This window comes from Heterocephalus glaber, unplaced genomic scaffold (genome assembly GCF_053883595.1).
Source record: "Heterocephalus glaber isolate CG9 unplaced genomic scaffold, H.glaber_assembly_v1.0 deba00001497, whole genome shotgun sequence".
In the NCBI taxonomy this organism is placed as follows: domain Eukaryota; kingdom Metazoa; phylum Chordata; class Mammalia; order Rodentia; family Bathyergidae; genus Heterocephalus; species Heterocephalus glaber.
In genome coordinates this window covers 53,662,008-53,675,337 of record NW_028258320.1, presented here as the reverse complement: position 1 = coordinate 53,675,337, position 13,330 = coordinate 53,662,008, and the positions used below count along the sequence as shown (strand labels likewise).

Here is a 13,330-nt window from a genome sequence, read left to right as displayed (position 1 = left end):
AAACACAGCCCCAGACCCCTGTGAATGCACAGTCCTCGCTTGAGGCATTGATCCTATTCATGTGCCACAGAGGTCTGTCTGAGAGCTGGATTCTTCAGTGGGAGCCCTGACTGTCTCCAGTGCCCTTCAGGCACCTCTGCTCTGTGTGTCCTACAGCAGGTGTCACTCATACTGCCTCTGATGCCATTAGGCATGGATACTATTTCCAATACTGCTATTATCACAAATTAAGTGAAGTGGCCAAGCTGGGAGGGGGCCAGCTGCTCTTGTTACTTTGATTGTGTGAAGAAAATGCTTTGGCTTGTGGCTAGAACAATGCAATCCAACTCACCAACAAGCCTCCTCAGAGGATGTTGTTCATTAAAGCACCAATGAATGACTCCTTCCTCCTTCCTCTGTCTGCTGTCCAACCTATTTTTCTCACAGGTCTTCCAGGACTTCTAAAGCTGGTCCCAATTTGGAGATCAGGAGAACCGGGGCAAGGTGGCATTGTGTGCAGTTGTGTGAGTGAGGCTGTGCCTTCTCTGCTCAGGCCTCAGAGCAGCAAGAATCCAGCCCATGCAGACTCTGGACCTGTGCCTGCCTTGTCAGCATAGCTCAATTTATCCAATGTTCCTTCAGCACCAGCAACCTGGCCACAGTTCTTGATCATCACTCATTGATTTTAACACAATGGTGCTAGCATCACTGAATGTGAATTATGGCTGGTGCGTAGGATTAATGGAGTAGCTGAGAAAGAAATCCTTGAAGTCTTTGGAAAAAGGGAGCTGAGTTCTGGCACTCCCCACCCTCTCCTAGCTTTGGAGTTTAGTTAAGTTGTATTCTCTGGCCTTCAACTCTATCTCCCAGCTTTACATAGTGAGATTGGCTATGTGGGGTTTAAAGGCTTTTTAGTTCAAAAATTTGGTCCAGAAATCCAAACCCTACAAGAATGTAAATACTGAAGCTTGAATAGCGCATTGTGTTCCTTCATAGAATACCTGATTCTCTGAGCTTCCTAGAGATTCCACCTAATGCTGGCTGAGGAGTGGGAAGTATGCTGTTTGCCATGCTGGGGAAGACCTGAGGAGATAGTATCCAACTCCACAAATTCATTTGTTTGTGGTGCCTGGGCCAGGTGGGAAGTAGGGTGGCCAACCAGTACCCCAGTGTATCTCTGAGGAGAAGGGCCCTTGTGTTATGGTTGTTTCCATACAGCAAAGATCTATTCAGTGGTGAATGAAATATGCAGTCCCTGGCCTCATAAATCTGGCAATTCAGAGAAGAGGAAATGAGCCATAATTAGACACAAAAGAAAATTCCAGGCTAAGATAAATGTTCAGCATTGAGAAGGAGTTTATTCGAGAGGGTGTTTCAGAATGGGAGGATTCAGGCCAACCAGCTCTCAGAGTTGAGGCCAGAGTGACAGAAATACAACAAGCCACGTGTAGTGCTAGGTAGCTGGAAGAAGAATACATGAGGCAGGAGGGAGCCAGTACAAAGGCTCTGAGGAAGCCAGGGCCTTGAAATACTTGAGGAACCAGCAGTAGCTAGCATGGTTGGGGCCTGGAAGGCAAATGGAAACTCCCCATTGGAACTGGAGCATACTTGGAGGAGTAGGTTTACTTAGGAGACCACACAAAACATAGAGGTTTTCTCTTGTTTTTTTATGAATGGACCCTAAGTTGAAAATCAAAAGTTCCTGAACAGAACAGAAGAGCTTGAGATCTCCATTGGAAAGTGAAGGTGCCTATGGAGAAATTGGTCTGTAACATCAAGCCCCGAGGGAGGCAGGTGATCAAGATGAGATGGTTGTCCTCTCAGATGAGGACACAGAGGACACTAACGAAGGAAGCCCAGGGCTCCAGAGAGCTGACAAAGACCCCAGGAGGAGCCCGAACAGAGCAGGCTCAGTTCAGGGAAGAAAGCACTTCCAAAGGAAGGAGGAGACAGTGGCATCTGGGATTTCAGGAGGCCCAAGAATTGCCAATCATGGAAGGGTGCTGTATGGTGTGACTCATGGGGACAAATATTTCCTACCAGAGAACAGACCTGTGCTGCAGCCACCAGCCTCAATGCAGCAACACAAAAAAACACATATCCTTACTGAAAAAGTCACCCAAGAATTCATGACGATGGCTATGTTTATGTAAAATTCAAAGAAGCCTAAATTCCACAGTACATTGTCTAGAGATGACACATTTGCATGCAGTAAACCTTTGTAAAAAGCAACAGTACAATGTTTGGCACACGTCCAGGGGTACAGCTACCTCTAGGATAAGGAAGAGTGAGGCTGCTGAAAGGGAAGGGGACCAAGAATGTCTACTTTCTTCTCTCAGAGGGAGGTATCTGAGTGTTTGCTGCATTAGTATTCATTACATCCACATAAATATATACATACTTTTTTTTTCATGCTTTTAGATATATAATGTATTTCCAGTTTTTCTTTCAAAATAAAAACCAGTGGGCTGGAGCTTACAGCATGGACAGCTAATGTTGACAAACTGCCTTCCATTTCTCAGGGAAGGGAGCAGAGATGGGAGGCTTCTGGGGATATGAGGTCAAAAGAACATCTTTTCCTAAGTGAATGATCAAGACCTCACTGACAGGAAGGACTCAGTATAAAACCAGATCGTGTTTTTGGATCCAAATAATGGAATCTCCCTGTAGACAAATATGCCCCTGATGTGGTTAAATGTAAAACTGCCACCTTGGATATTTGCATTCTTAAAAAGGAACTCACTTATCACAAGTAATAAACTACACAAACATTTTATTTGTTGGTTGGTTTATATTGAACAATTTTTCTTCTAAAGGCAGTGTAATCCTTCCCATCAGAAATGCATGCCTTTCTCATAGGAGCCAGCAGAATTTCCAACATTTTGGGGTATAAGTAATTATGTTATTACAGTGTTAGAGTATTTTTGTCTCTGGAAGACTCTAAAATGTTAATATGTATTATGACAGTTTTGATTACAGTGGAGAAGAGAACAATTCTGGGATTTTTAAAAAAGAAAGAATTTATTCTCAAATGACTGGATCATTGTTGTCATAGAACCTGTCTTAGCATCTGCAGATTCTGCTAATGAGGAAAGCCGGCAGCCACACGAAAGACTTCATGGTAGCATTCTGGCTTAGAGACTTCTCTGACTTTTTATTTGGCTTGGCTGGCAAGTTACTGGTAGAAAAAGAAAATAGTCACTCCCCAGCTGTTCTGTGACAGGACAACATGTTAAGTTTAAACCATTAAATAGTTCTGGAAGCAAAAGAACAGGTGGCAAATGGTCTCCAAGGCAGATGGTCCTTTTTAATATTTGTATTTGATAGCAATTTGTGCTACTAGAGACCATAACTACTCACTCATATTTCACCTTTCTCACTTGAATGCTTAAGAAATTGTGGGCCAAGTTTTTAAAATAAATACCATCATTTTAAAAGGACTAATCTTTCCATTTATCCCATCCAGTGGGGGTGAGCATCAGAGTTCTGTTACCACATCGTTATCTTCACAGAAAATATTTGCCACCCTGGCACAGGGTCTGATGAGAACAGTGGACCAGCTGCTGCTGCAGGCTGGGGTGACTTAATCCTCAGGATATCCAGGAAGATATTTCTGCTCTCTTCCATAAAACCTTCTAGTCACCTTTCTTCCTGCCCTTGCTAAACAGCACATTCTCCCTAAACACTAAGAAGTAAGAGACACTAGACTTTGCCCCCTGAAAGTGTTTTTTCAACAATTTGAAGCACTAAGATATAAAGAAACAGGAAGAAATGAGGCAAACTATTTCATTGGCACGTGCTTGCAAACAACAATGCCACAGCAACACTGCTCTAGCATCCTCTTCGATGGCTCCCTCAGCTTGTCCCAACTCACACTGTCAGCACAAAGGGCAGCATAGCTTCAAGTACACCCTGCCCTCCACCCATGTCTCTGCCTTGCACTCTGATTCAGGAGCAGACAGGTAAACAACAGCATTAGAAAGTATCCAGTGAGAAGAGCAGCTCTGCTCAGCCTAATAATGAGTTCATGGTGCCTTAAGTGGAGACATGGCTGAGTTCAGCTCACCCTACCTGTGCTTCATTCAGGCAGCAGGAGAGAAAGACACAGCCCAGGACGGGGACAGCTGTGTGAACAGACTGTCATGGGCACGAGGCCAGTGGGTGCCTGGCCTACAGAGGAGCAAGCAGCACAGGGGCAGGCTGTGCTGACAGCACTCTGAGGGAGGGAACCTAGTTTACAACTAAATTTGGAGCTGCTTGTGGAGCTCTTTAAATACTCTCGGTAACTTACTTGAAACTGCAAACCATGCACATAATTAGGCGTAATTCTTCTGGCTCTGCCTTCTTTCCAACAGAGCCTATTTCCTCCAGAGTCGTGCAGCTAATAGAGCATGAACTTTCCCAGAGGAGCTTCTCTGAGGCCTCAGATGGGATATCACAATTTGTTAAGCAGTATTGTTCTCCTGATGTAAGCACTAACTAACATTTAGAACTGAATCATTTTTACCATGGGGGCTGCCCAGGGGTTTAGGATGTGAGGCGGCTTCCCCAGCCCCTAGCCACGAGATCCAGGACCAACTGCTCATGCTGCTATAACAACCAAAGCCATCCCCAACCATTGCCAAATAGCCTCCAGGAGGGAAAATTTAACCCAAACTATTGAGGGCCCTCTAAGGGCATTGGGATTTTATCACCAAGTCAAAGGTGTAAATCAAATAGTCAAGTCCACTGATCTAAAATGAGGATGACTATCATCCAGTGAAAAACTGGCAGCTACATCAAAGGTCACGGACTTTTATAGAATTACTTGCATAGGAAGCAAACTTCACAGGACCTGCATTTCCTGTCTCCAGAAGCCGGTTACCAGTGTTTGGCTGTTGGTGTTGTTCTGTTTCCTCCACCCCATTCCCCCTACCAGTTAGCCCCCAAGACACTCTATCATTTTCCTGCCCCCTCCTGGTTCACTTATTTTAAAGGCTGTCAGGAGTTTCCTAGTGAGACGCTCATTAGTACAGGCAACGCCTCAATCTCACTCATTCTGCTGGGGACTGAAAGTGGTTTAGAATCAGCCCTGAAAAGCCCTGATGGGCAAGGAGCTGTCCATCCCTCTTGTTCTTCAAGCCTTGACTTTCTAACAGTACTCAAGGGAATGTGATAAAGGTTTTCATGATGAGCATGAACTTCCTTTCCCTGTGAACTGCATACATGGAGAGGAGACACCCGTAGCCACACTTCCCAAAGCACCCTTCACCCAGGGTACTCCTGGCAGAAGTGCATCCACCAGCAGAGCATAAACCAGGCTCCGATGAGGTCACTGGTCCTGACCCACCCCTGAGTGCATTTCACTTCACCCTGTGTTCTCTCTTCCACAGCTTGGTTTTAACATCCAGTGAATCCATTCCAATGGCACAATCTTGGCAGATGCTACAAGGGCCACATGTTGTCTTTCTCACTAAGCACACAGGACTACTAACTTGAATAAAGAACCTTAAAGAATTGCAAACATGAAAAGATGCCTAATTCTTATTGGATTTCATAAATCATGTAAGAGCATGAGTCACCCTGAGGTATACAGTTTTTTGTTCTAAGATGAATTTCCTTGAAAAATAGTGTCAACCTTAATAAATGTCATTTGACTGATGGATCGCAACAAACATCTTGACACAGCTATAAATGTGGGTTCTCTACAGAGATTATCCATTATCCATGTACTTTATTTCTTTCCCCACTGTACGTGCATGTTCACTGACATGTGGAAACAAAAATAAGATTTTGTTCTTGAGAATACAACATCCTACTGATCAACTAATTTATCAAACCGATGTAGAAGTACAGAATGCCAAAGGTCCAGTGTTGAAAAGGCACATTAGATTATCCAAGAAAAAAAATCAGCAAACCAAAAGCACTCTAAAGGATTGGAAAGTATTAAACTAGGCTGTCTTTTTATCACAAACTAATGTTTGTGTGTGTGTGACAACCTAGTGGTAAGTTTCTGGTTACAGAGAATCTAACAATCAATGATACAGGTTAAGTATACCTTATCCACAGTGCTTTGGATCAGGAGTGTTTTGGATTTCAGATTGTTTCCAATTTTGGAATATTTGCATATATACAATGAGGCACCTTAGGTATAAGACATAAGACCCAACTCTAAACTTGAAATTTATTTATAACCCATAAAGACATTATATATATATATATATGCACACAATACACAAATATTTACAGGATATATATTTTTTCTAAAGTTAATTTATATAATATTTTTAATAAATCTGTGCAAGAAACAAAGTTTTATAGTGTGGAACTTTCCACTTGCAATATCATGTTGGGGCTCAAAAAGTTTCAGATTTTAGAGCATTTCAGATTCTGGATTTTCAGATTTAGGATGCTCACCAGGTATTAACACTGTCTCTCACAGAAGTTAATATTCATATCATATGAACAACTACAATGAAAACAATAGTACCAACTCATAAGAATGAAGGATTTACTCCATGTCCTTGCAGATGACTGTTGCTATTGTTACATTTGAAGTAGACAGCTCTGCCCAGGATGGCTGGGACACACAAAGCATGCTGATTCCAGTCAACAGACAGACACATGTGGCAGTGGACACAGCAGATCCAGTCCAGGATTCCACCTTCTCCCTCCTGGGTCCCACATCAACAAATTTGCACCTCTCACATTGCAAGAATGTTTATCAGCCCCACTCCCACCCTAGGACAGTAATTCCATGGCTCTGGGGCTATCCACATCTCATGGCCAGTTTTCCTGGAGGATGGCCACTCCAGTGTTTAGAGTAGCCCCCTGATGATCCCCTAAAGGGCTCAGGGAGGCTTCATGCAACTCAAACTCTGCCTTGGTGCATCACAGGCTCAGATACCTGAAGCTTGTCTGGTGGACTGCCCTTGCTCCCTAACACACTCAACACCAGAAGATTTCAGAAGTCTTAGCATCAGGCACTAGCAGGTGCCGCTGAAGAGTTCTCCAGGAAGTCTCACTTCACACACACACACACACACACACACACACACACACCAGGGCGGGTGTACCAAGGTCTGGCTCTGGATAGAGGTACATTTGTATGGCTTGACACTGAGCAAACCCTGCATGACCCCACTGAATGTTCCCCCCCACAGCTACATTTGAATGTCTGGCAGCTCACATCCAGAGCCAGAGGCAGTGACCAGGAAACCAAGCTGTAGTGTCTGGGAAGAGCACACAGTCTGCAGAGACAGCACTCTGAGCCTACCTGAGAAGGGAGCAGTCTGCAGGGGTATTTTGATGGGTGCCAATGTCAGGAAATGGCATGGTTGCACACTGGAGGGTGAGGGGCCCCTGAGTCCCTCGGGGTCCACGGAGACCATGGCAGCGGCGGCGGCTGCTGCAGCAGCAGCAATGGCAATGGTGGGACTGTTCGTGATTGGCTTAAGGCTGTTGTGGCAGCCACCTGTGGAAGAGGGACACAAAGTTAGCATGGGACAAACAGTGTCTAAAGGTGACAGATACCCACCTTATTAGGTCAAGATACCAGAACCTGGAAACCAAGCAAGAGTAGCACCAGCCCCCTTTAAAGAAAGTCCACCCAGTGTGCCACTGTTCCAGAATGTTCTCAAGCTATCAAAGCACAGAATGTGCCCTGGTGCCGGCGCACACACACACACATCACTATGCAATGGTCAGGGTGCCACAAAGATGACAGTGATGAGGGGAGGTGCAGGACATGTGTGACTTAAAGAGAGATAACTTTACCTAAAATGTACCAATAAAAGAATCTAAGGAAAAAAAGAGAGAGAGATAACTTTGCTGTAACATACATGGGTGACATGTCATCAGAAACAACTGTGACCAGAGTGCTGTTACTTGGAGCAGTTGCTGAGGTCAGCCAAGGGAGGAACACACAAAATATGAGGAGAGTTTGCAGGAATGGCTGGGTGTGAGTCAGCTCAGAGAGGGATTTCCATAGCACACAGGTTCAGCTTATCGCTGAAGGATGTAACACATTACTGATGGCCCATTCAGTGGAGAAGCTGACACCTATCGGCAATGTGAGGAGTCCCTGATAAGGACTCAGACTCCAAAGCTGAAATCAAGGATGAACATCAAAGCCATGCAGGTGTTTCACGAGACATTAATAAAGCGGGTCATAAACCCATTTAAATGTTACACCTTAGTCATTCAGTCTTTATTTAGCTGACAAGCATTTATTTGGGTGCCAAATGTGCCCCATATCTTGGGGAGAGAGCAGTGATCCAGTTAGAAGGGCTGTCTTCAGAAATGTACCTCCCAGAAGGAAGGGCACATGGTACCCATTGTTTAATTTTTTGATCTTATGTTATAGGCTGATGAACACAAGGGTGAAAGCAGAGAGGAAGACTCAAGAGCTGATAAGTGGGTCTCAATTTGGGGTGGTCAGGAAGGGGACACAGAGGGAGAGTCTGCCTGAGGCAATGGGTGGAGCTGTGCTGGCACCTGGGTGAAGAGGTCTAGGAAGCACAAAAGCCCTGTGGCAGAAACTTGCCCTGTGTGTTCTCAGAGTTGCAAGGAGATTGGGGAGGCCAGAGGGGAGTAGACAAGGGGAAGGACGTCTGGAGATCAGGAGATGAGGTCTGTCAGGGGACAGCCGTACCATGTATGTAGACACAGGTGTACCAATGACTTGTGTTTTTACTCTGAGTGAGGCAGGCCATGAGCGTGCAGACTGGCAGAAGGGCCTGCTCTGCTCTGCATGAGGACAAACTCCTCTGGGATGCTTCTGGAGAACAGATAGGCAGGAAACAGGGCTCAGTTCTGGATGTGCCCAGTGACAGAATTTATTGAATCTGGATCTCAAGGAAGGATCCAGGTGGGGTACTATGATGTCAGATGTGTTTTAAAAACTGTACATAAAAAGTGAAAGGACATCTTGAATGTGGATCTATCAAGATGGCACAATTATGGTTGATTTTCTCTATTTCCTGTCTTTCGGTATTTTCCAAATTCATTATTATGGGGCATATACAGACTTTTAGAATAATTTTTAATCGATTTAATCAAATTTTTCACTTTTTGTCAAGCAATCTTACATTTATAGAAAAACTGAGCAGTAAATATAAGGTTCCCATACATGGTCCCACCTCCAGTTCCCTTATTATTAACACCTTGCCTGGTGTGGTATGTTTGCTACAGCTGATGAGCTCATACTGACATTTTATTATTAAAGCCCACACTTTTCAATAGGGTTTACTCTTGGTGCTGTAAGTCTCATGGCTTTTGACAAATGCACAGTGACACACATCTGCCATTATGGTATCAAACAGAACAATTTCACTGCCCTAGACACACCCTGCATGCCACCTCTTCACTCTTTTCCCCCAGTCCCTGACAGCCACTGATATTCTTACTGTGGCCACAGTTTTGCATTTTACAGAATGTCATATAATTGGAACCAAATGTTATGTAGTCTTTTCATATTCACTTCTTCTACTTAGCAATATGCATTTAAGTTTATTTTGTGTCTTTTTATGGCTTGATAGCTCATTTCTTTTTATTGCTGAATAATATTTCATTATAACAATGTACACAATGTATCCATTCACCTACTGAAGGACATCTTGGTTGATTTCAAGTTTCCGCAATTATGATTAAAGTTGCTACAAACAACTGTGTGCAGATTTTAATGTGCAGGTAGGTTTTCAACTCCTTTGGGAAAATACCAAGGAGTGTAAATGCTGGATAATATGGTAAGAGTATGTTTAGCTTTTTAAGAAACTGTCAGACTGTCCTCCCAAGTGACTATCCCACGCTGCAGTTCCCACCATCAATAAAAGGGAATTTTTGCTGTTCCACATATTTGATAATGTTTGGTGCTATGAGGAAAAGTGGGTTTTGTCCATTCTAACAGGACTGTAGTAGAAATCTATTGTTGTATACAAACTCAAAGTCAGAAAAAATAAGTACTATTCAAAATACATCATCTTATAATAAATATACATTAGAAATTGGTAAAATACAATATATACCTGTGAGAAAATACCCCTAAGCCCTCCATTTCTGAACACTGTAGATCTTGTGTTTACAGGAGTTTTCTGGCAGCAGGGTCAGCCAGTGTTGTGATGCTTCACAATCACACTACATTCTCTTTCCATGAAGTGATGCAAAATAAACATTTCCCTTATCACAAATGGCTTTCAAAGGGCCAACGATGGCTCAGAGCCTACCTAGTGTTGCAGGGAATGGATGTGCACATAAATTTCCCATATTCTCTTACCCTCCCCCACCACAGGTGTGACATAAAATATGCCAACACACAATGTCTGCATGCATGCATTACCACAGGACAGGGGTTTGGGGCTAAAATGTCAAGCAGGTTGGAGAGATGGGGAGGTGTCTAAGAAAATAGCCTTGGGAAAAAGGATCACAAGTTTGAGCCCAGGGGGCACTTAGCTACTTAGCAAGACCCTGTCTCAAAATAAAAATTGAGATAAGGCTGGGGATATGGGCTCAATTCCTAGCAACACACATGCGCACGCACGCGCACGCACACACACACACACACACACTCACACATGAAGAAGGAGAGGAAGAGGGAGAGGGAGAGTGACAGAAAAGAAAAGAAAAATAACTCCAATACACTCCAAGGCCCTACACAAATGTTTCTTACTCAGTGTGGTTCCACCCACTTCCACCCGCTCAGGATGCCCCTATCCACAGGACTTCACCAGGGCTAGCATGTAACCATAACCAGTGGTGCCCCACTCAGGGCGTCTCAGAGCAAATCCCAAAGGAAAGTCCCTAGGGGGGTTGGCCAGGAAGGGGTGTCCTCAGAATGACTAGGAAAAATGTCCCAGATAGAAGGAGCCATAGACTCCCGCTGAAGGAGGGGTGAAAGGGTAGAGAAGTGCAAAGCCCCTCAAGCTACCCAAGTATCGCCCCTCCTCCGATTCCAGGGCTCAAGTCCTGCCCAGCCCAGGAGCCCCTGAGAACCAGCCTTGAAGAAGCTTCCCTCTGTGGGTGCTTGACTTTCTTCCCCACAACCTGACCCACTCAAGGGCCAGCAGGGACACAGCCACTGCAACACACTTCTGTTCCTGCCACTGTAAGCCCCACAAGCCTGGGATGGGGAGTCAGCCTCATTCCTGGAACCTGGGCTCCATGGTGATGATGATTATGCAAGGCCACCACCTCCAGAAAGGGAAAGTCAGGAAAGGACGTCTACATGATCTAACAGATTTATAACAACATATGAGAGAGCGGCTGTCCTAGGACATAGCATACAGATTGGAACTGAGGAGTCTGACTCCTAGTTAAAAATCAGGGTGATTTTGAAAGAGGAACCCTAAACCACTGCTGGTGGGGGTGTAGACTGGTGCAACCACTGTGGAAATCAGTATGGAGATACCTCAAAGAACTAGGACTGGAAGTCCCATTTGACCCCGCTATTCCCCTGCTGGGATCTTCCCCAAAGAATTAAAAGAATCATACCACAGTGATATATGTTCATAGTACGTTCATAGCATGTTCATAGCAACATAATTCCTGATAGCTAAAACTTGGAAACAACCCAATTGCCCATCAACTGGAGACTGGATAAAGAAAATGTGGGGTTTTTTTATAAAATGGAGTTTTAGTCAGCCATAAAGAACATGAAACTAGAGACATTTATAGCTAAATGGATGCACATAGAGGTCATACTCTTAAGTGAAATAAATAGGACACACATGTGTAAATATTGAATAGTTTCTCTGGTGTGAGAAACTGAAAGTGTAAATAAGGACTAAAAGGTATAATAGATAATGTGAAATAGGAAGAAAAGGGGCAAAGGGGAAGGGGAAATAGGAGGGGTAGGGGAAAAGATTAAAGGGAATGGAATTAATATGAGAAAAAGAAAAAATGGAAACAAAGTCTTTGTAGATAGGGAGGGGTGCAGGGGCTGAAGGGAGGGCAGGGGAAGGGGGAAAAAATAAGAACCAAGATGGATTATGTAAAGGTGCAAATTTCCAATGATGAATATCATTATACTGTATACCTTAAATGTACCAATATAATTAATAAAATAATATTAAGTGAAAAAATCAGGGTGATTTTTCAGAGCACAGGCAGTTATAAATGCTGGGCCTGGCCATTCTCTTGGGCAGCTGCTTCCCTCCCCAGGCTGGGTCTGTGGCAAACCAGGAGGGCACAGCAATCAGTACTCAGGCCCATGGGATCAGTTATGGCGTTAGGCACAACAGTACCTTCACATCCAGGCTTGTCCATCTGAGCCCTGGGGCAAGGTCCTCTCAAGTTGCCTCCGTTGAGGTCTCCTCATGGCAGAATAAGGAGTACCTAAGGACTCTTTCCCACTGGGACCCAGGACCCAGGGTTTCCCTTCCAAACCCTCCCCTTGCCCTCTCCCACATGAGAGTACATAAAACTGCAAGAGCTCTTTATTCAGGGCCCTCCAACCATGAGAGGGCCCTTGTCTGTCTGTGCTGATTCCTTGACCTAGAGCCTGCACTGTTCTGTGTGGGAAGGGAGCAAACCAGGAGGTCGGCACTCCCTCCTCTTTCAGACCCTTGCCTATGCACTGGCAGTGGGGCATAAGGCCCAATAACTCCTTTCAGTCCTCTGACACCTGGCAGCTCATCTTTGCTTCCCAGCTCACCTTGGCTCCTGACAGAATGCATTCCCCACCTCAGAGCTTCTCCTACCAGCTAGGTGTCCATATGGCCTGTCACAATTCCCAGGGGAGACTAGAGACCAAGGTGTTCCTGTGGATGGAGCCTCTCTCTATATAGAGCATCGCTGACCAAATGAGTCAGATGCTGATGATGCTTTATGTGAATAAGGGCTTTCAGCAAACAACTTTAAAATGCGTTACAATGAGACAGGGAGTGATCATAAATATTTCAGAGGGGTCTGCTGATGAGCATGGTGCTTACGGGACTTGTTCTCTTAATGTCTCTCTTTTATAAGAAGACAAGGCCAAGCTTCATGATCTCAGGGATGTGTTACTCTGTAGATTTTTGAAATCAATTTTATCTGTTATTTAAAATGAACCTTTAACAATGAGTATGAAAGTAGTCAACATTGTTTTCAAAGAAACAGATGTTATAGTGGGTGTTTTGTAGATGGAAGTGGAAAATTATTTTTATTGCCAGGTGTTTTGGTGCCCAAATTCATCTGTCAACTAAAATGAAAAATAAATAAGCACACCTTTTTAATATGCCTTAAAATTAAACTTAGTATAATGGCGGACACCTGTAATCCCAGCACTCTGGAAGGATGAAGCAGGAAGACTGTGAGTTCAAGTTCAGCCTAGGCAACTTGGTTGCTTAGTGAAAACTTGCCTCAAAACAAAAGGTGCAAAAAGTGCTGGGGATGCAGC

At 44.2% G+C, this 13,330-nt stretch overlaps 1 protein-coding gene across 3 annotated transcripts in view; it reads right to left on the bottom strand.

The window, feature by feature from the left end:
• Positions 1–13,330, bottom strand: part of Tcerg1l (transcription elongation regulator 1 like) — a 218,928-nt gene that overhangs the window by 164,296 nt on the left and 41,302 nt on the right. For all 3 annotated transcript variants that reach the window (XM_087185140.1, XM_004838718.4, XM_087185141.1), the window contains exon 4: positions 7,235–7,432. In XM_087185140.1, coding sequence (XP_087041266.1) covers positions 7,235–7,432 — 198 coding nt within the window. The remainder of the gene's footprint in view (positions 1–7,234; positions 7,433–13,330) is intronic.